The 21,201-nt window shown below is 48.9% G+C and overlaps 1 protein-coding gene across 1 annotated transcript in view; it reads right to left on the reverse strand.

Annotated features, from left to right (window-relative positions):
• Nucleotides 1-20,896, reverse strand: part of Srl (sarcalumenin) — a 39,712-nt gene extending 18,816 nt beyond the window's left edge. Inside the window, exon 1 of the mRNA XM_052196002.1 lies at nucleotides 20,836-20,896. Within this exon, the coding sequence (XP_052051962.1) occupies nucleotides 20,836-20,896 (61 nt within the window). The remainder of the gene's footprint in view (nucleotides 1-20,835) is intronic.
• Between the last annotated feature and the right edge of the window lie 305 nt (nucleotides 20,897-21,201).

The following is a 21,201-nucleotide window of genomic DNA, read 5'->3' on the forward strand; positions in this document are numbered from 1 at the left end:
AGTGTGGCTCCCTATCAGGATATGACGGTTCATACTGTATGAACCACTGCCAACATGGCCACCTCAGCTCTGGCCAGGCCTGAGCACTCACGTAAAGGCGCGTGAATACCAGGCCCCCAGCTCATCCCCAGAGGCCCATGGAAAGCCCAAGCACCTGACATGCTGGGTCCCAGCTCATTCACACTCAGGCACAGCCTGGCACAAGCAGTACTATCTCTTTCTGGGCACCCCCCCCCATACCATCAACCCTCCTGGGGAATCTAAGCTTTTTGCTGCTTTCCCAACCCCCATCCCAGCAGTAGCTCCCACAAACTGCTGGGTTCCTCTCTTTTCTTTCTGGAGTCAAGCACCCTAACCTGGCTTCCTCTGCTCCCTCCTCTCTCCACAGCACCTTCTGTGGACTTGGAGAACTGATGAGTTTCCAAGGGCCTCATGAGTCCAACTGGAAAGGAGGACGCTCTGGCCAGGGAGGAGCTTAAGGGCTGGCCAGAGGACAAGGTCAGGCTGGGACAGAGCCCTGGGCTGCGGCCTTCAGTCTAGTGTTCCCACTGAACCCCCAAGTTTCACCGGCTGGGGTTCCAGAAAGTAGCTAAGGATAGAGGAAGATGAAATAGCCTAGAGATAAGGCCTCCTTCGTGTTCCTTGCCTCCCTCAATATGTCTGCCCCACTGTTTATAGAATGGGGAGGAAGGAAGAGGAGCAACAATCACAACTCTCCCTTTGTGTCCCCGATGGCAGCAACAATCACAACTCTCCCTTTGTGTCCCCGATGGCAGCAACATTCACAACTCTCCCTTTGTGTCCCCAATGGCAGTCTTACACTTGTCTGATCCATGCGTACAGAGTTCTGAGCTAGATCCTGTCTTGTCCTTAAGGCTCTGAGAGCGTTGGGTCCTCACAGCCCTCTCAGGTAGAAAAAGCAAGGTTTACCAATCTCTTTTGAGATGAGGAGGCAGACACAAGAAATACATCTGTTTCACAAGCCATCCACGCAGCCTTCTTCCTGGGAATGCTGTGACCACACCCCCGCAAAGCTTTTCAACACTGAATCCAGGCTCTGCCTGCAAAGTGCTGGGATGAAGGCCTGTGCTGGCTTCTTAGCAGTCGCTCATAGGGGTGGGCTGAAGCTATTCTCCTATACGCTTTCTCATCCGTTTGATCTGAAACCATGAAGCTCGCAGTCACAGATACCCACAATTCCTTTTGACTATCACTCATATACACATGCACAATGAGCCATCAACAGTAATAAAAATACCAGGGGAAAAGTCTTTCCTGGTTCTACACTTTATCAGGACGTGCTGGCCGTGGTGCATACAGGAGTTCCGAGTCCCGCCAGCAGTCCTTGGCTCACATGTCAGCTTCTCGCGGGCTGGGAATCGATCGAAAGGGACCGGGGAAGCATTAGAAGCCAGATGCTGATGCTGCTCTGTCTTCTGTCTCACGCCCTCTCCCTTCCGCTGACCCTTCTTCCACATCTTGTCTCTGGACATTGCTGGGCTGGGCAGACAGACCAGCAGCCTCTTCTGCTGTCTTCATTAATGTATTCATTTACTTATTCATTTATTTATTTTACCTTATTCTAGAGTGACTGTTCACCATTCCAGGTAAAGACTTCATCAAACAATGCGGCTGCCAGCTGATGCCATTTAGGGTTTCAACAGAGAAGTTTCTGCCAGAGGAAGGTTGTCCACATCCTCCCAGGATCCAGAACCAGTCTCTGGCCATCCTTTGGCCTTTAGCCCTTCCTCCAGACAAAGGAGGCAGGGTCTAGTAGAAGAGGCTGTTGCGGTTTTCTTTGGCTTCACTGCCAAATCTCTAAAGGCAAGGCTAATCCCACCAGTGTGGCTCCTCCTGGCAGGACTCGAGCCCCTCAATGATTTGGTGAGGGGACAGGAGGCAACAGCAAAGGCAGCAATCACAGAGAATCATCTGAGTGACCAACTACTTACTCTGACTTCACTAAGCAAAACTCTAAAACAGCACCTGCCTTGAGGCCACAGGAGCCATTGTCAGCATCTGCTTCTAGAACCCTGCTCCCTGCAGTGTCTGGACTGTCCCTGTGCCAAGCCGAATCCTCACTCCCACCGCCACTTAGCCAATGACAGAGCTATGTTTGGCTTAGAACTTCTGCTGCTACTTCTACTTCCTCCTCCCCTTCTTCCTCCTCCTCTTCTTCCTCCTCTTCCTCCTCCTCTTCCTCTTCCTCCTCCTCCTCTTCCTTATTTTTTTTTAATTTTTACTTTTTGATACAAGCTTTTCCTGTGTAGTTGTGGCTGTTCTGGAACTTATTTTGTAGACCAGGCTGGCTCAAACTCAAAGATCCACTGCCTCTTAGGAATTCTTAGGGCACTTACTTCTCCCTTTGAAAAAGATCAAAGACTTCAACACACTTGAGTTTTTACCTATAAAATACACAGAATTGACAGAATAACTTCATTTTCACCTCATACCTAGTTCTTATGACTATTTGGTTTGAGAGATATACGGAGAAATTGCTATTGGCAATGGCCTCTGACCATTGCCTTAAGGTAGCTGCCAGGGGGATTCATGGTGTGGATGATGTTTGTTCATTTTTGGTTTGTGGATGGTTAGTTGGCTAGTTGGATTTTTTTGTTTTTGTTTATTAGTCCAAAACCACACGAAAACTCAAAAACCAATTGTCTGGGGCTGGTGATGTCTGCCTATGATCTTAGCGCTTGGGAGGTAGAGGCTAATAGATTAGGAGATTAAGCCAAGCCAAGGCTAATTTCTTTGAAATAAGCTCTCAGTGTGGTGTGGCTTCAAACTCATTATGGTTTTGGTTTTTGTGTGTTTGCTTTTATGTTTGGGGTCTTTTGAGTCTTTCTTTATCTGCACACCCCAGATGTTCAGGAACTCACAGAGATCTTCCTGTACCTCCCAGGTACTAGGATCAACAGCATTTGTCAGCACTGTCCAGCTAATTGGTTTTTTTACTTTTTTTGGGGGGGGTGGTTTTTTTGAGACAGGGTTTCTCTGTATAGTCCTGGCTGTCCTGGAACTCACTTTGTAGACCAGGCTGGCCTCGAACTCAGAAATCCGCCTGCCTCTGCCTCCCAGAGTGCTGGGATTACAGGTGTGTGCCGCCACTGCCCGGCTCTAATTGTTTTTTTTTCTAAGCCAAGGTCCTGCTATACAGTTCTGGGTGGCTTGGTACTGTATAACCCAGCCTGGCCTCAAATCACAGCAGCCTTTCTGCTTTAGCCTAAGTAATGCTATTATGAGGATGTGTTACCACACCTGACTTGCTTATTCATTTTGAAAGATAAATGTCTCTAGGGGAAGCACGACATTAGATCCTGAGCTGGGCGTATAGCTCAGATGGTAGAGTGCTGGTCCAGCACACACAAAGCCCTGGGTTCAATCCCCAGGACTGCATAAACCAAATGTGGTGGCCCATGCCTGTGATTCAGGTATTTGGGAAGTAGAAACAAGAGGGTCTAAAGTTCAAGGTCTTATGAGGCCAGCCTGGGCTACATAAGACCATGTAACAGACAAAAAATGTTAAGTCCTGCTGCCTAGAGTGCACCTATGGAAGAGATGCTCTGTTGAAAGTTGCTTTTCCAGAGATCAGCATGAATATCCTCACAAGAGTCGACGGATAATAATGTCCTCACTTTGGAAGGATTAACCTGGCAGGTAGGCCAGGACAAGGAAGAAGAAATGAATGCAGGGTGGAGTCTGAGGAAGACTGGGGCTGGAGTCTGTTTCCAGCCTGAAGAAACTGCACCTCCCTGGAATCTGCATGGAAAGATGCTGGTAAGAATTGAGGGTTTAACTCTTGAGTGCCGGGAGGAAAGACCAAGCAGGAGTCATGGGAGTCCATTTCCTCTAGCTGCCTTGGGTTAGAGTTACTGAGGCTTCGAAGTGAAGGGAGCAATGTGGCCAGACCCGCCACTTTCCCAATCTAAGGAGGCTAAAGGAAGTCGGCTTCATTCTCCAGCTTGGGACGTAAATCTAATACCTTCCCAGTCTGGGCCTGAACCACAGTGTTGCCTTGCCACACCTCACAGGCTGAAAGTCAAAAGACCAATTTCTCTGCATGCAGTTGGGAATCCAGAGTCCTGGTCTCTGGACTTCGGCGTTTCACCACCTATATGACCTTGTGGTGTCCCTTGACATACTGACAAAGTGCAGAGCATAAGACCCTGCTTTGGTGACCCCTATGGAGCATTGTAAGGATGTTTAAGGACACCCAACGAATGTTAGCTGTGACAGTCATTATCTCCTAGAAGAGCAATGACACCTGGCCAAACCCCAAGAGCATTGAGTGACTACAACAGAACCAGCTTTGGACAAGAGGGACAAGGCTTTGGACCCTCTTGGTTGGGAATTCAGTCAGGAAGCTAGAGAAGATCTCTCTACTCAGAGCTCCTTCTCTCCAGCCACCAGCCACAAAGAGCGGAGCTGGGATCTGTCGTCACTAATGGGAAGAGTCTGGTGACTGGAACAAAGGAACTAACTGCCCGGAGAGTACCAACTCTCAGAGCCTCTAGACCAGTGGTTCTCAGCTCCCCTAATGCCGAGATCTTTTAATATAGTTCCTCATGCTGTGGTGACTCACAGCCACAAAATTATTTTTGTTGCTACTTTATGACTGTAATTTGGCTAATAATGAATCACACTGCAAATATGAGTTTTCTCACAGTCTTAGGTGACCCCTGTGAAAGAGTCATTCGACCTCCCAAATGGTCTCAAGCCACAGGTTGAGACCTGCTGCTCTGGAGCAGATCCAACCATTGTCCCGAATTCTCCCTTTGGAGCCTGGAATGCCTCAGACAAGCGTGTCTGACATACTCAGTCCACCTAAAATGGACCGCTCCAGAAATCCGAGATTTTTCCCAAGTGGCTTAGACCCAGCACCTCAGACACATGGGACATCACCCTTGGAAAATGACCCTCTGGCTAGCTTTCTGTAAGACTTCCTCTCTGCTAACCCTTCAGGAAGGAGTCTTTACAGGCTGATGAGTCTGAAAACAGCCTCCTTCTCTGGTAGCTTTTAGAGTCATTAAGAACCTGAGCTCTAAGCACCCCCGCCTCACCTCTTCAAATACAGAAACCAGAGGAAGTTCAGGTCACCAGGGAGCCCTTAATCTGTTACAAACCTTGTTTTTTGCCAAATAGAGCCACAGAAGGCCTTACATTCCTTAGTTCCTAAGGGGCTCACTCTAGCTGAGGAAGGTCAGAGCCAAGGGCAGGGCTGGAGTGAGGCACATTCTACACTTCCTGATCCAGATTGACCCACCTCAGTCAATGCTGAAGGCCACAAGCTGGATTTGAGGGGCTGAACAGGCTATAACAACAGGTTATAGCTCAGCCTGCTGTTAGGGTCCTCTCAGTCCATCCTGGACATCAGCCAAATCCCTGCATCAAAGTCTGAATACAATCCTGCATTAGTTCGTAAAGTCACCAAAACAAAGTGCCACAAATTTAGCAGCTTCAGAGGGTAGAAATTCAGGGGGCAGTGACATATCTCAGGGTGTTGTGCTTGCCTAGAATGCACGAAGTTCTAGATTTAACCCACGGCACTACATAAAATCAGGGGTAGTGGCATGTGTCTGTAATCCCAGTGCTCAAGGCAGAGGCAGGAGGATCAAATGTTCAAGGTCATCTATAGCTATATAGTGAGTTCCAGACTTGTAAGGACGACATGAGACACGATCTAAAAAGAGAGAGAGAAAGAAGAAAAGGAGGAGTCCAGAAATGGCTGTGTGGTTAAGAATGCTTGCTGCTATTCCAGAGAGAGCCTGAGTTGAGTTCCCAGCACCAATACTGAGCAGCTCACAACTGCCTACTACAGTTCCAGAGGAGGATCTGACATCCCTTCTCATTCTTTAGATACCCACCTATATGTAGAATACACACACACACACACACACAAATAAAAATAAATCTTTAAAAAAGAAGGCAAAGGAATAAAAATTGATTCTCTGACAGTTCCAAAAGCCAGAGTATGAATCAAGGCATCAGTTGGGCCCTGCCTCCTCTGAGCCCTATAGGAACGAGCCTGTCTCATCTCCCTGGCTCCTGTATCTGCAGGCAATCCCTGGCTTACACCTGCCCCCTTCGGCTTTTGTCTCCATCTTCACATGACCTTCTCCTTCTCCTCCCAAAGGAAGCCACCATATTGGGCATAGAGCCTACCCTTCTCCAGTAGGAATCCAACTAGCAACAGCCACTTCCAAAACAACCAGGCACTTGGTTTAGGGCTTAAGCATCCATCTCCTATCAGCTGTGACGGCCTTTATGCCTAAGACTCCCTTCTGCTTTTCTATAGGTTCCAGCCGTACCTGTTCCTCTTGCTAGCCAGGTCTCCTACCACACCCCTCACAATGTCTTCAGGCCACATGGGTGTCTGTCTCTGGCCTCCATTACTCATGTCTAGACTGCAATGAGGGGCATGACAGGACACAAACCCTTCTCCCTATGATAGTGACCTATCTTCCAGGTTATCTCCAGGAAAGGGTCCGTATTCAATACATCTTTAGATGTTTGTCATCCATGCCTGAAGAGTTATTATGCAGATCACCTGGGCTTCTAACCAGTCCCCTGTCTCACTGCCACTCCCTGTCCCAAGTATGGCCAATTCCCGATCATCCTTCAGAGCTCAGCTTTGAGGCTCATCCCCTGGGAGCTTCCTCCCTGATCCTCAAGCTTACTTAGATGTATCTGTTCTGTGTTCCTGAGGTACCTGTCACCTATGTTCCCAGGGAGATGACAGATGTTTAGCAGAGACTTAGCAGCTATCACCACACTCCGAGACCTGACTGAGCGCGCATGACAATAAGCCCCCTTCCCAGGCAGAATTTCTCGGAGGCCATCTAAAAAAGGACCCCACGGCCACCCCTTCCCATGCCCCCGAGTGTGCCACACAGCCTGAGTGATGAGAAGTCCATCCGCAGTGCCACACAGCCTGAGTGATGAGAAGTCCACCCCACCTCTTCCTATCTTATGCAAAGGAAAAGCCCACGCCCTTTAGTGAGTGACCTAGAGGCCCACACCTCTGCCCTGCTTCCCCTGTGACTTCACCTCTCCTCTGATGCCATCTGGTCCACTCTGTCCAGATGATTGGGAGCTCCTGTTCTTCTTGGACTACCTCAGTGTCCCTCCTGCGCCCTCTTCAGAGCATGTTCTTCGTGGGCGATATTGTCATGACATCGTGTCTCTGTAAGGCTTACTCCAGCCACCTCAATGAAGACCGTCTCCCACTTAGCCTCTGTCTTCTTTTCTCCCTAGTTTTATTTTCTTTCACTATTTTCTAATATGTTGGGGGTTGGTCTGGCACTACTTCATATTCAGATGCTAAAAACTGGCCCCCAAGATTTGGTTGCAGTCCTGACGAGTACATTCTCACATATACCAAAATAAGTTGTGTAAACTTTGCTTGCCAATCTTCTCTGACTGTTAAAAATGGCTGACAGCCGATTACTGAGGAGAATAGAAGTAGGCAGGGCTTTGGTTACTGGGCTGGGGGTCGCAGTTAGAGACCAGGAGGAGAGAAAGAGAAGGAGAAAGAAGATGGAGAGCAAGGAGATTAGACCAGGAGCACATGGCCAAGGGAGAGAAAGACATCATGATGCCAGCAGCAGTAATCCCAGGCGAGACTCAAACAGCAAGGAGCTTGGGAACACAGCTGGGAAACAGCCAGTCTAGTGTAGAAAAACAGTTTGGGGGTAATTGTCTGGCAACTGTACAACTAAATAAATTGATAAGACCATGACTTGATCAGTGATAGGTGCCAGGCCATACTAAGAATCAACAAAGTTAATAAATATATTATAACAGCACTAATACACTGCATAATTTATATAGTTTTCTGTTGTTTGGAATTTGTTCCTTGGCACCTAGAATAGCTTTTTGTGTGGTTGGATACAAAATTAATGGATGGAAAATGGGAGAGATGGTGACAAAATGAAAGCCCTCTCTTCATCTCAGTATCAAATAATTCCAGAAGACAAGAGAAGTGCCACTGAGCTGTGCCCAAATGCCAGTACTTAATCTTCACAGGCCTAGTCCTCATGTGATTAAAGGGCCCTAGGAGAGTTGCTTTCCTAGCTTACCATGTAATAACTATTGATCTGAATTGCTGAACAAAATCTTCTCCCCTTGAAGACATTAAAATTTGATTATATGGGAAGATGAGTAGACAGGAGGCCACAGCTAACCACCCAGCATCAGTTTCCATGCCTGAGAAGGGACTGTGGACAACACAGGCTCTGAGTAGTTGCTCATGAGACGTGAGGTTATTTGGGGTCAGACACTGCAGGAGACAAGCCAAGTGTGTGAGGAGCCGTGATGTGGTTAAAAGGGTAGGAGAGAGCTAGACAAAGTGTGAGCTAGGTTTCAGAGCATGAGATGCCCAGGACTGTAAGGGTAGGGACGGGGCTTGGACTAATGAAATCACATCTGGCTCAGTGTGGGAGAGTGTTTGGTAGGTTTGCTGGGCCTTTGTGGCCACTGGTGAGCATTTGCTGTTGTTCTTCAAAAATAAAAAAGACTTATTGCTGAGTTTGGTAGAGTATGCCTTTAATCCCAGCACTTGGGAAGCAGAGGCAGGCAGATCTTTGTGAGTTCAAGGTCAGCTCAGCTTACAAAGAGAGTTCCAGGACAGCCAGTGCTATACAGAGAAACCCTGTGTTGAAAAGACCAAATTTTTAAAAATATATTTATATTTATTTATGTATATGTGTCCATGTGTACATGGGCTATGATGTGTACATGATTAGGCCAAAAATGGGCATTGGATAACCTGGAGCCGGAATTATGGGCAGTTACAAACCCTGTGGGTACTGGGACCCAAATTAAGGTCCCTGGAAAGAGCAGCGAGTGCTCTTAACTGTTGAACAATCCCCTCAGTACTCACTGATGAATGTTTATGAAAAGATCTGAAGGCCTAGACTGGACCAAGATTGAACGTAATCCCCTTACCCCGTTTCCTCTAGAACCAGGATGTACCACAATGCCTCGCTTCTCCAACTGCCCAGATGCCCTAGACTTGGGCATCCCTGCTTCCCTCTGTGAGGAGACCCAACTATTCTATTCTTCTATAGGGAACCTCTGCTACCTGGTAGGAGGCCTGTGAGCACGGGGACCTCACGGGGTGGTCATCCAGAAGTTTATTTGAAGTAGCTTCTGCAAAGGATCATGAGGATGTCCACATCGCACATACCCCTTGCTTGGCTCCGACAGCACACAAGGGCTGCGATCAAGGGGGCTGCTACAGGGTCTCACACAGAAGGCAAGCTGTGCACATATCTCCACCTCTGGGCCCGGGCTCACTCTCTTTCCCACTAGCTATCCAGAAGCTAGTTCTCCTTCCCCAGGGCCTTCCACCTTAACTTGCAGCTTGGCTGAAGCACATCCGGGCAGTCACCCTCCCCACAGCACCCTGGTAAGATGGGCACCTGCTCCTGGAATTCTCTGCTCAACCAGCTGTCTATATATTCATTTAGCATGTTCCCTCTGGGTATGTCAGCAGAGCTCCAAATTAGCCATCGGGTCATTGTGGGAACTACTGGAGCAGCAGGGTCAAGACAAGAGGTGCCCTCCGCCCAGCAGAAGACTATTGCCCAAGAGACATGAGCGCTAAACATTTGGAGATCACAGCTACTAGACATCTTGGGGTTCACAGTTAAGACATTATAGTAGGTTGAAGGGTGTCCTTTTAACATCTGTGTCTGCCATGACCTGAGAATGTGATCCTATTTGGAAATATTTTTTGAAGATGTAATTTGTTAAGATGAGGTCATGTAAATTAGGGTGAGTCCTAAACCCAATATTTTTAATAATCCTTATATGGTAAGGGAAAAAATATAGAAGCCCAGACTGTGGAGAAGGCCATGGGAAGGCAGAGGTGAGATTTAAGTAGTAAGGCTGGAAGCCAGGAAAACTGGGGATGTCTGGCAATTACAAGAAGTTGGGGGCAGCACAAAGCTTCCTACCCAAGAATCTTCATAAGTGTAGCCCTACCAGTGCCTTGATTTTAGACTTCTAAACTCTGAGTAAGAATACTTTCATAGAATTTGTTTTGTTTTGCTTTGTTTTGTTTGAGATTGGGTCAAACTCTGTGGACTAGGCTGGCCTTGGACACACACACACACACACACCTGTTTCTCTCTCCCAAGTGCTAAGTTTAAAGGTGTGCACCATTACACCCAGCCATTTTTTAATGTTTTGAGCCATCAGATTTGGGGTGCCGCTTTATGGCAACCACAGGAAAATGATATAGGAACCAACACCTAAGACTGGCGTCTGCCAGACATTCCCCCACACTAGGCCAGATGTGATTTCACTAGTCCCAAGCCCCAGTCCCGCCCCTACAGTCTGGCATTGCATGCTCTGACGCCTAGTTTGAGCACCCCCTCCCAGCCACAGAGCCTGTCTGACAAATGCTCCCCCCTTCACTGCTCCCCCCTCTCTCTCTGGCTACTTATTTTTAGCCCCTGATTCCATCTACCTTATATGGTGCTCTGTTCACCTCATGAGTACGGACTAACCCCTCTCCTGGTTTGTAAGCTCTTTGAGGACAGAGAATCCCGAAGATATTAACAGCCCTAGTGGGAGTGAAATGCTGATAGAGTCCTTTGGTTGTTCTTGTCCCATGATATTTGAGGAAACTGGCAGCACATGTCAAGTGATAGCACATATGCTCAACAGGGAGAACATGCCACCACTGTCACAGCCCTTTAACACACACACAAAAAAAATCATGCAATATCAAAGAACTTATTTTTCAAAAGGGTCTTGCTATGTAGCACTGACTGTCCTGGAACTCACTATGTAGAGCATGCTGGCCTTGAACCCACAGAGATCATCCTGCCTCTGCCTCATGAGTGCTAGGACTAAAGGTGTGCACTCCCATGCCTGGCTCAAAGAATATTTTAAGCATCTGATAGACATCTTTTTGAGAGACCCAATCTGGTCTCACACTCACTACATATCCCAGGATATTGGGATGACCTTGAACTTCTGATCTGCAGTGTCTACCTCCCACGTGGCAGGATTACAGGCACACACCACCATGACCAGTCATGTGGTGCTGGGGATGAAGCCCAGGCCTTCACATGTGTTAGACAAGCACTTTACAATGAAGCCCCCCCCCCCCGCCCACCCAGCTCCCTTATCCTTATATTAATCACATAGCCTCCAAGCTCAATATCTCACTTAATTACTATCCACACTTAAAAGGTAAAGAATGAGCAAGGTAGTGCACGTCTATATTCCCAGCACTTGGGGGTTAAGGAAGGAGGGCTATGAGTTCAAGGCCAGCTACATAGAGACACTGTTAACAGAAAGGAAAGAGAAAGAGAAGCCAAGGGTCTGACTTTGTCAGTCAAACTTTCACCTATTGCCATCTAGGGAAAACTCTATTGGAGACAACTGGGCAGCTAGGTTCTAACCCAATGGCTACTTGGAGGAGGACCAGGGGCTGCAGCTTGGCAGTGGCCTGCTGGAGGAGGGAAGGAAGGAGGGGACTCCCAAGGCCCAGGGCTCTCCCCTGGCTGGGTTCTGGGCTGAGCTCCCAGCACAACCCACTTCCTGTAAGTGCCACACTCCAGGCCAGGCTTTGCCTGCACCTGTTTGAACTCATAGTGCTGTCCCTGCTCGAGAAAGATCCAAAAATATCTGAGAGGGAGGAGAAGGGGGTGGGTCTAATCAGAAGGAGAGCAGGCTATGGAGACAGCCTCTTAGCTTGGCCTTCAAGGCTCTTCCCAACTGGCTCCCATCCACCAGGGTGGCCTTGTCTCCCCTGAACATGAGCTTCCCATTCTAGCCAGTATGGCTGTCATCCTGTTCCTGCCAGTGCAAACCTCTGAGCTTCCCCGTGCCTGTAGATCACTCTGCTCACACAAATCATCTGCTCATTCATTAGACATTATTAAGTATCTGCAGTGAGCCAAGCCCCGGGCTCAGTATTCCTAATACAGTGCAACAGGCCCCTGGTCTTACAGTGGATATATTTCAGGTCCCGTGTGGAGGCCTGAAACCATGCAGTGCAGAATTCCATAGAGGGTGTGTTGGTGAGGAGGAAGTGCACGCCGTGGCACACACGCAGACATCGGAAGGCAGTTTACTGGAGTCAGTTCTCTCCTTCCAGCACATGAGAGCGGCAAATGTCTGTCCTTGCTGAACCATCTCGCTGGCTCCATACAGTTTTAATTTACAAATTAAGCACAGCAATGCCTTGGACACGTAGTTCAGTTGATAAAGTGCTTGCTAGCATGAGCGAAAGCCCAGGGTATCAGCCTCAGTAGCACACCAAACCGAGTGTGGTACTTCTCACACACAATCCAAGCACTTGGAAGGCAGAGGCAGGAAGATGATGAGTTCAAGAGCATCCTGGGCTACATAGTTTTCCCAGGCTGAGCTGAGACCCTGCCTCAAGAAGAGGAAGGTGGATGGCAACCAGAGGGCGCAGTAGGAACGGCTGTGGCCAAGCCTGGATAGCCCAGGTTCGACTCCCAGAACTCAACATGGAAGAAGGGCCCTGACTCCGACTTCTACACGTGCACCAAGGCATGTATATACCTGTGTGCAATACACACAGAATAAATAAGTAAATGTGAGAACATTTTAAATTAGGCACAGTGAGCTGCGGATCTAGCTCGGTGCCAGAGTACATGCCCAGGCTGGATGCGACCTTAGGTTCAACCCCCAGTACGGTAAAGGTGTGGGGAAGGTAGGAAAAGAGTGACAGTAAAACTATAACTAACTAAAACGATTGGAAGATGGGCGGGCAGTGCTTTCCAGCCTTACTCTTGGGAGACAGAAGCAGGTGGTCTCTAAGAGCGCTAGACCAGCCTGCTGTACAGAGTGAGTTCTAAGCCAACCAGGACAAAACCAAATAGTGAGTCTCCATTTCAAAAAAAAAAGTTATTTAAAATTTATGAATTGCTTATTTCTGAGATTTCCCTTTAAATCTTTTTGGACCATGGTTGATCATCAGGAATGAAAGCAAAGCCATGAAATTAAAAAAAAATAACTACTTATTCATATGTCTTTAAGAGAAATAATAAAAGTGCAGTCTCTTGCCCTTCAAAAGCAGATGATTTGATGATTCTCTCCTCCTACAAGTGTGTCTGACTCCCTCTGCGGAGCCGACCTTCCTAACTCTCCTCTGTACCGCGACCAGAGTGTAGGCTGCAGGGGGTGTTAGTAACATTTTTTTACAGTGCAAGTCATCTCTCCAAATAGAAGGTCAGCTCTCTGGGGCAGAGACACAGTCAGTCCATTCCTGCCTGTACCATGTGGCTCTGCCAGAACCTTGAAGGTCCCAAGAAGGGTCTATGAGAACTAGAGACCCCACATCTGCCTCAGCTCTCTCTTCTTGGGGGGTAAAACACCCCCACTCCTTGGACTCACTCAACTTCCCAGAGAATTCAGTCAGTTTTCACACTTCCTTCTGATTACATCCTGACTAGAATCCATCTCACTTTCCTTAGCTAAAAGGAGTTCCCTAAGGAAGACCTCCATATTCTACAGGTCTCTGATGAGCCCTTTATTCTCAAAGGCTGGCACATGCCCACACTCACATGGTACCTAGCACACGCCACACTGAGGGAGGAAGTAAGAACTCTCAAGGAGGCTGTGCAAGGAAGAACTCTGGGAAGGAGTGGATGGAGAGAAGCCCTTCGCTCTCACAGAGATCCGGGAATCCTCCCAGGGTCCCATAGAAGCCCTCTGGCTTCATTCATAGCCACCCGGCTTTCCTATACCCCACACTGCGCCATCTCAGGAACTTCCTGGGTGGCTCCCACGGGCATCAGTGTCCTCTCCACTGCTTCAGAATCTGTCCTTAGGCATACTCACCCCAGGGTAGCTGCAAGTAGCTCCCCTCCATGCTAGCTGAGGAGGAACTGCTGAACTGGACTGAAGGACCCACTATAAGGCTGTGGCCTTAGAGATGTGAACAGTTGATCTCTTGGCCCTTTAATTCTGATTAAATTATACCTATTAACTAATTAATTGTTATTAATACAATTTAATACATCGTTACTTGCATTTCTGGTTTAATTCTGACACAAGAATTCTGATCCTCCTCACAAGTTTTCTGTCTTGCAGTTGAGCAGCTCGGGAATGGCTGCTCTGGAGGGAAGGTGAATACATCCATTGACAAGTGACAGGCATGTCCACCTAGGCCGAAGGGACCCAGAACCTTGATTGTAAGTGAAACCACCTTCAAGAGTGGAGAAGATGGCTGAAATCAGGTGGGTTAAGACTCCGTGCTGACATAGTGGTGCATACCTTTAGTCCCAGCACTCAGGGGGCAGAGGCAGGAGGATCTCTGAGCCTGAAGCCAACTTGGTCTACAGAGCAAGTTCATAACAGCCAGGGCTACACAGAGCAACCCTGTCTCAGGGGCAGCGAGGGATGGGGGAGACTCCTCCGTCCTACAGAAACACAACAGCAGAGCAGTCAGGCCACAGTAGGCAGAAAGAGACCAGTCTCCAACAACTCAGCTGAGTCTGACAGTACTGCTTGTTCCTGACTTACGTTTATCGTTTATCATAATTCTCTTGCTGAGCATACAGGGCTGGGCTGCACCCAGGAGACTGAGACCTGGGGAACACTAAACAGACCCAGCTTGGCAGCCCTACAGCTGGGCTCCCTGTGTCTCCACTTCTTACTCAGCACCAGGTAGAGAAGGCCCATGAAAACAACAGTTCAAGCTTCCACTGACCTGAGGATAGCTCACTATGATAGGTAGTGGATGAAGAACAGACATGATGCTGGCAGGGAGATGGTGATGTAATCCCATTCCATGGGCTGGAGAGGTGGCTCAGTGGTTAAGAGCACTGACTGCTCTTCGAGGGGTCTGAGGTTTTACTTACAGGGGAGACCCAGGCCTAGATGCCTGTCTTCCTCTTTCATCACTAGCAAGATCATCATCCAGGTGGCCCCGGTCATGGGCTTCCCCTGCCAGTTTCCACTTAAAAACTTGAATCCGGAAGGGACCAGCACACAGTGCTTCATCCACAGTAGACTCAACAGGCATTTGTTAAGTACATACACATCCTGGGTGATGGAGTCAGGGCAAGTTCAGTCACTGACTGAAGGTGGCAGGGCCTCTCCCAACCCCCGACATTCACTCTAATAAAAATGCTGGTTTACTGTTTCACCTTCAGCCCCCTCTTCCAGGCCATCACAATTCTTCCTCAACAGTCAACGCTGACTTGGCTTCAACTCAAGCTCAGAGCAACAAGTCTCCCTAACGACACAGAGCTCTTGGAAGGTTTGTCGGGCTCTCTCCATTCTATGGCTCTCCATAGCCTGTGAGCCACGACCTCTTCAAAAATATTGATATTGTGGTTGATTCATAACAGAAGCAAAATTACAGTTATAAAGTAGCAGCAAAAGCAATTTTATGGTGGGGTTTCACCACATGCATTAAAGGGTCACAGAATTAGGAAGGCTGAGAACCACTGTCCTAGAGAAATCCCCAACAGATCCTACAAGCATACCTCCTAGGTCAGCTCCTTGGTAGCATGGGCTACTGAGACTGACTCTAACATGGTATCTGTCCAAGGTCTCTTCACTGCTTCTTACTGAAGCTCAGTTTGCTCAGGCCTTTTGTGCCCTACTTGAGAATTCTGACATCTTAGATATCCCATTTGCCATCTCATTCTTGTCCTTTCTTCTTTTGTAAAAAGTCAGGGTCTCAGGGCTGGAGAGAAGGTTCAGCCGGTAAGAGCACTGACTGCTCTTCCAGAGGTCCTAAGTTCATGTCCCAGCACCCACATAGTGGCTCACAACCATCTGTCATGGGATCTGGTGCCCTCTTCTGATGTCTGAAGACAGCTACACTGTACTCACGTATAATAAATAAATAAATCTTAAAAAAAAAAAAAAGGTCAGGTTCTCATGTAGTCCAGCCTGTCTCTGACTCACTCTGTAGCCCAGAATGACCCTGAACTACTGGTCCTCCTCTCCTCACCAGCCAAGTGCTGGGATTGCCAGAGCATGTCACCATCCTCAGTTTTATGTGGTGCAGGGAATTGAACTCAGGGCCTCCTGAATGTGATACAATCACTCTGCTAACTGAGCCACAACCCTAGCCCTTCACTGTGCTCCTCAACCTCTTCCTTTTCCACAGGAGCCTCCCCTATTGGCTCAAAAGTATACCCAGTGTTAAATTTTCTCTATGTCTGCAATGCCTTCTGGCCCTGAAATTCTGTTACTGGCTTGTATCCACCCAACTTTAACTCCCCACATCTAAATATGTTGCCTCTGTGTGGTCACTAAATACTCTTAAATCCCTTGTAATCTGCCAGTGACCTCTGGGTTGTCAAAATCAACACCTCATCGTCCCCCAGGTCCCTGTGACATTTAATCCCCTTGACTGCCCCTTCCTCTAGGAGAAATCCTTTCCCTTGGCCACCAGGCCACTCTCTCTCCTGGTATTCCTTTCCATCTTTCTGAAACTCATTTATTTATTATCTTCTTCCTCTTCCTAATCTTCAGTTCCAGTGTCCTTCAAGCATTAGTTCTTAGCCTCTTCTTTCTCCCTCTGCAATGGCGCCCTCCTGCCCAGCCTCGCTGACCTCTGTATAAATGAACTGTACTTCTGCATTTCTAGGCTTGATTTCCACCTAGTCCTGGCTACAATCTCATCTTCCCTCTGTTTTTGTTTATTAATTTATAAAACAGAGACCCTCTATATGGCCCAGAATGACCTTGAACTCAGAATCCTTTTTTCCTAAATTGTTAGGATTATGATCATGTGCCAGCATGCTCAGCCTGATCTCATCCTAGTTACTTTTAATCTCTATCCAGATGTCCCATAGTCTAAGGCACTCAAAATGACCCAAACTGAACTTTGTGTATGCGTAACGGAATTTCACTCCTGGCTGGCCTGGAACTTGTTACAAAGACCAAGTTGGTCTCTAACTCACGGAATCTACCTGCCACTGCCTCCTGAGGGTTAAAATTAAAGTTATGCTTCACCACACTCAGCCCAAGCCGGACATTTACCACGTGTTCTCTCGGGCATAGCAATGTCTTGTTCTGACAGGTCCTCCAGTGATTTGCACGGAGGCCTTTCTTGCAGGTCTTCCTGCAGCCTGCCCAGATTGAGAAGTCTGTTTTGAGGATGCTGTCCAGGTTGAGAAGTCTGGTTGGGGTATCCTAACTCTGTTAGGGTTGCCTCTTCTGCCTTCTCACCAGTTCACTGGGAGAATACTCTCTGACATGGCTGACTAATTAGTTTGCTCCGGTGTAACCACATCTCCTCGAGGCTCTCCATGGCTCCCCCCTGTCCACAGAAGAAAGCTTCCTTCCCCGGCCAGCACTCAAGGCTGTCCACAGTTTGCTCACCCTGTCGGGCTGCCTAGCTCTGTTCCCCTCACACACACTCCCCCCTGCTACCTTCTCACAGCCGAATCCTCCCCTCGAGGTCCAGCTTCATCTCCCTTAATCTAAAAATACTCCTCAGAGCCAGCGAGTGGCTCGGCAGGTGAGCGTGCCTGGTGCCAAGTTTGATGACACTAATTAGGTCACCAAGACTCCCGAAAGTTGTCCTCTGCCCTCTATGTACATGCTGGGCCACACGCATGCCCCTCCCCAATCAATAAGTGCAAATATTAATTATTTCATAAAAAAAGACATTCTTCACTCCACTCAACCCAATAACCCTACCTCAGCTTCTCAATTTCTCAAATCTCCATTATGATAGTATCTTATCAGCCCAGCCCACGTGTAAGGAGGAAGCTGTCTTTTTCCTTCCTTCTAGACCACAGGCATGCCAAAAATATCTTCTGTGTTCCTCCAATAAAATACTTTTTTAAAAATCAGGCACAATAAATATAGGATGACTTTATAAAATGATGAAATATTTCAAGCTGTGTGAATGAATGGCTTCAAGTCCTCGAGCAACACTACACGATAGGCTTGGGCTTGGGCTAAGAGTAAAGCTTGTGCCCATCCCCACAGCCACAGACCCTGTGTTCTGTACAGCACACTCTCCCAACCGACACCTTCATTCCAGCCAGCAAGTACAGTGCTCAGCCTCACCCGCCCCCCCAGGCCAAGCCAGCAGCAGAAGCAGACATCTTGGCTTCCATTGGTGTCCACAGGAGTTGGGTCCTTCTCAGCCTACATTCACAAGCAGACATCAAAAGCCAGTTGGTCACAAATGGCCTTTGCTTCACCTTCCCCAGGGACAAGTGGGCAAAAGCACAGAGCAAGGGGAAAAGAGACCTGAATTCTGGTTCTGCTGGCCAGGAGCTAGTTATTTGGCCTCCACAGTAACATAAGATGTTCATTGTAACATGTATGGGGTGAAAACAGAGTTTCTCAAACTGTGGTTCCCATGCCACTAGGAAGAGGGGTGAACCCACGAGCACAGCCTTGGCACAGCACCTCACGGGCTCTCTATGGAAAGTGGGGAGACAAGACGTACCCTATGCGCTTGTCCAGATTTCACAAGCTAGACAAGGGGACATTGCTTTGGGAACTAGAAAGGCTCCTAAAGCCGGCTCTCCCTGGAACCCTGAATTCACTCCTCTTAGAGCCTGCCAACAGAAGACAGTAGCAGCTGAACTGCCTTGTGGAGGAGACAGAAAGGAAGTTTCAGTCTAAATATATAGCCTTACAGTAAAGAGGAGGCAGCCTGTGCCCTCAGGGAATGAAATGGACACATTACCCTAGGCCTGTAGATGGGCACCTCCAACACACTCTCAACCATTGGGATGGCAAGGTGAGGGCCAAAGGATCTAAAGCAACAGCCTCAGAAATGTCCTGGGCGGCCTCATCCACTACCGCCTTTCGCATTCACCCACAGGGTCTGTCAGGGGAAGGCAGGCAGGGGAGGGACACTGTTCCCAGAGGAGTGCTACCAGCACTGGAGCACGTGCTGCTGTCCCTGACTGGGACGGTCCCCTCACTTCTCCAAGTTTTTCTTTCCTTCACTGGTCAATGAAAACATTCATTAAATCATCTCTGGTGTTCTTCATGAGGCCTATCTCTCTTCCAGGCCCTTAGACCGTGGAGAGATCTCAGGTAGTGATAAAGAACTAGGGGCAGCTGGACAAGGGAAGGGACCAGAGGTGTCTGGTGACAGGAGCTAATGGCTGTTCCCAAGTTCTGGTGTAGGTACTAATGACTAATGTCTAGAGAAACAGGGATGCTGGGTCTCCTAATGAGAAGAGGCCATAGGGACTTCAGAGTCAACCACTCAGTCTAGAGGAACCCGGAAGCAATGTGAGAGACATAAGACAGGGTGTGTCCCAGGAAGTGTGGGTAGAGCTTGAGAAGACATTTGCTTCTTCTAGCTCAGGGCAGAGCAAAATGGGAGATAAATGACGGAAGGAAGAGTGGAGACAGGAGTTCAGATACAAAGATGTGACCTTTAGCCAGGATGGCAGGTTCTGGCGGGGAATCAACCATTAGCAAAGATCGCAGGGGGATTTGTTCACGAATGGACAGGCAAGAGCAAGCTCACACTCCTCCTTACAAAAAGAAACAGCCTAGAAAAGCCTCTTCTTCCCCATAGCAAGAGCTCTGAGCAGAGCTTCCAGAATAGTCTAGAAACCCTGTCCCCTTTATACAAAGAAAGAAAAATTTAAAAATGCCCCTAAAAGGACAGAAATTCCTGGGACTTTGCTGTGTGGTGGCTTCAAGGTAGCAGCTGGGGCTGGAGCCGGCAGAGGAGGGGCTGGGAAGAGGAGAGGGTGGCAGGGGCTTTGGGCTCCGGATCCAGTTACAGGACTGTTTCCATACTTAGCCACCTGACAGCCGCTTGGAATACTCAACACTCCAGCCACCACAGCCCCATGGAGACCAAATTAACTCAAGGGCAGACAAGGGCAGGGCCCAACAGCAGGCTCAATGGCGCAGAGCACCCAGCCTTACCTCTCACACCCCTACAGAATGACTTGTGTTCCTCGCATACCTACGCTCTTGCTAGGACCGCAGCTCTGTCGCCCCAGTCCGTGAGACAGAACCTTGAAGGTCTAAGACATAGACCCAGAAAGCTCACAAAGATAAAGTGCTAGCACAGTAGACAAATCAGGGTGTCCTAGATCCCTAGCGGGACTCTTAGAGCACCTCCCCAAAGAATCCCCAAGGGAAAGCCAGCCTCGGGAGTCTTAAGAACAAGAGAGGTGGCAAAATGATCGGTGTCCCCTCCGCAGCCTATAAATAACCCGTGTGCTGCAACCCAAGCCACCGCCCCTGCCACACAAAAGTGCTGAGGTGTTAAAGGAAAGCCGCGGTGTGCAGAGCCGAGCCCCTTTGCTGATGCGAGACCCTGCCCCTCGGAAGGCTCTCTTCCACCACCACCCCTCTGCGCGCTGTCCAACGGCTTCCAGCACAGTCACCAGCCCTCAGTTTTCTATTCAGTTCGTCCCTATCCCAATTCCAACTCGGTCCCGCTGTTCATAAAATGATTCCCAGCATCGTCTGCAGTGTCCCTCTCTGTCCATGGACATGCAAACCTAAGTCAGAAGCTAAAACAACGTCTTCTGTCCTATCTCCCACCAAGATGGTAACTCAGACAGACTCCGGCTCCAAGCGCTCATTATTTCTATCCGTCTCAGAGATTCCTCTAGGCTGGACTCTGGAGGGTCCTCTCTCCGGCATATTCCAGTCAGACTCCTCTCTCTCTGAACCACAGAGCCGTTTACTCTCATTTCTTCTCAGAAGCCCTCCCTGGCCCCCCGCTTCTCTCTAGCACGTCATCCTCTGTCCCAGGCCCCCGTGAGAAGGGCAGTGATGCTAGCTAGAAGCAAAGTTCTGCCATCAGCCCAGCCCCCGACTCGGATAAAAACTCGGGAGCACTAGGGGCACCGTGGAAGCCATTTGTGCAGGGGGGCGTACCTGCTTGTCCTGAGAGCAGCAGGGAGGCCAGGAAGCAGCAGAGCAGGAGCAGCGCCTTCATGGTGACTGCCAAGAGAGCCCAGCTGCTCCTCGCCTCTATTTATATGGTGGGTGCAGGCAGGCACGGCATGGCAGGGCCGGCGCAGGAGGGCGGGGGAGGAGGGTCACACAGTCACTAGGGCAACTGGGCAAACATGATGGGGAAGAAGCCCAGACCCCCAAGGGCTACTGTGGGCGTTGTCCTAGGCTGCAAGCGCCCGAAGCAGAGCCCAATAGCGGCCTCTCCCAACATGCCCAGGGCAGGGGATAAAGGGAGAAAGATGGCCCTCGGGCTGAGGTCCAGGAGTTAGGAACTTGAGTCTTCCT

The sequence above is a fragment of the Apodemus sylvaticus genome, chromosome 10 (assembly GCF_947179515.1).
Source record: "Apodemus sylvaticus chromosome 10, mApoSyl1.1, whole genome shotgun sequence".
Taxonomy (NCBI): Eukaryota; Metazoa; Chordata; class Mammalia; order Rodentia; family Muridae; genus Apodemus; species Apodemus sylvaticus.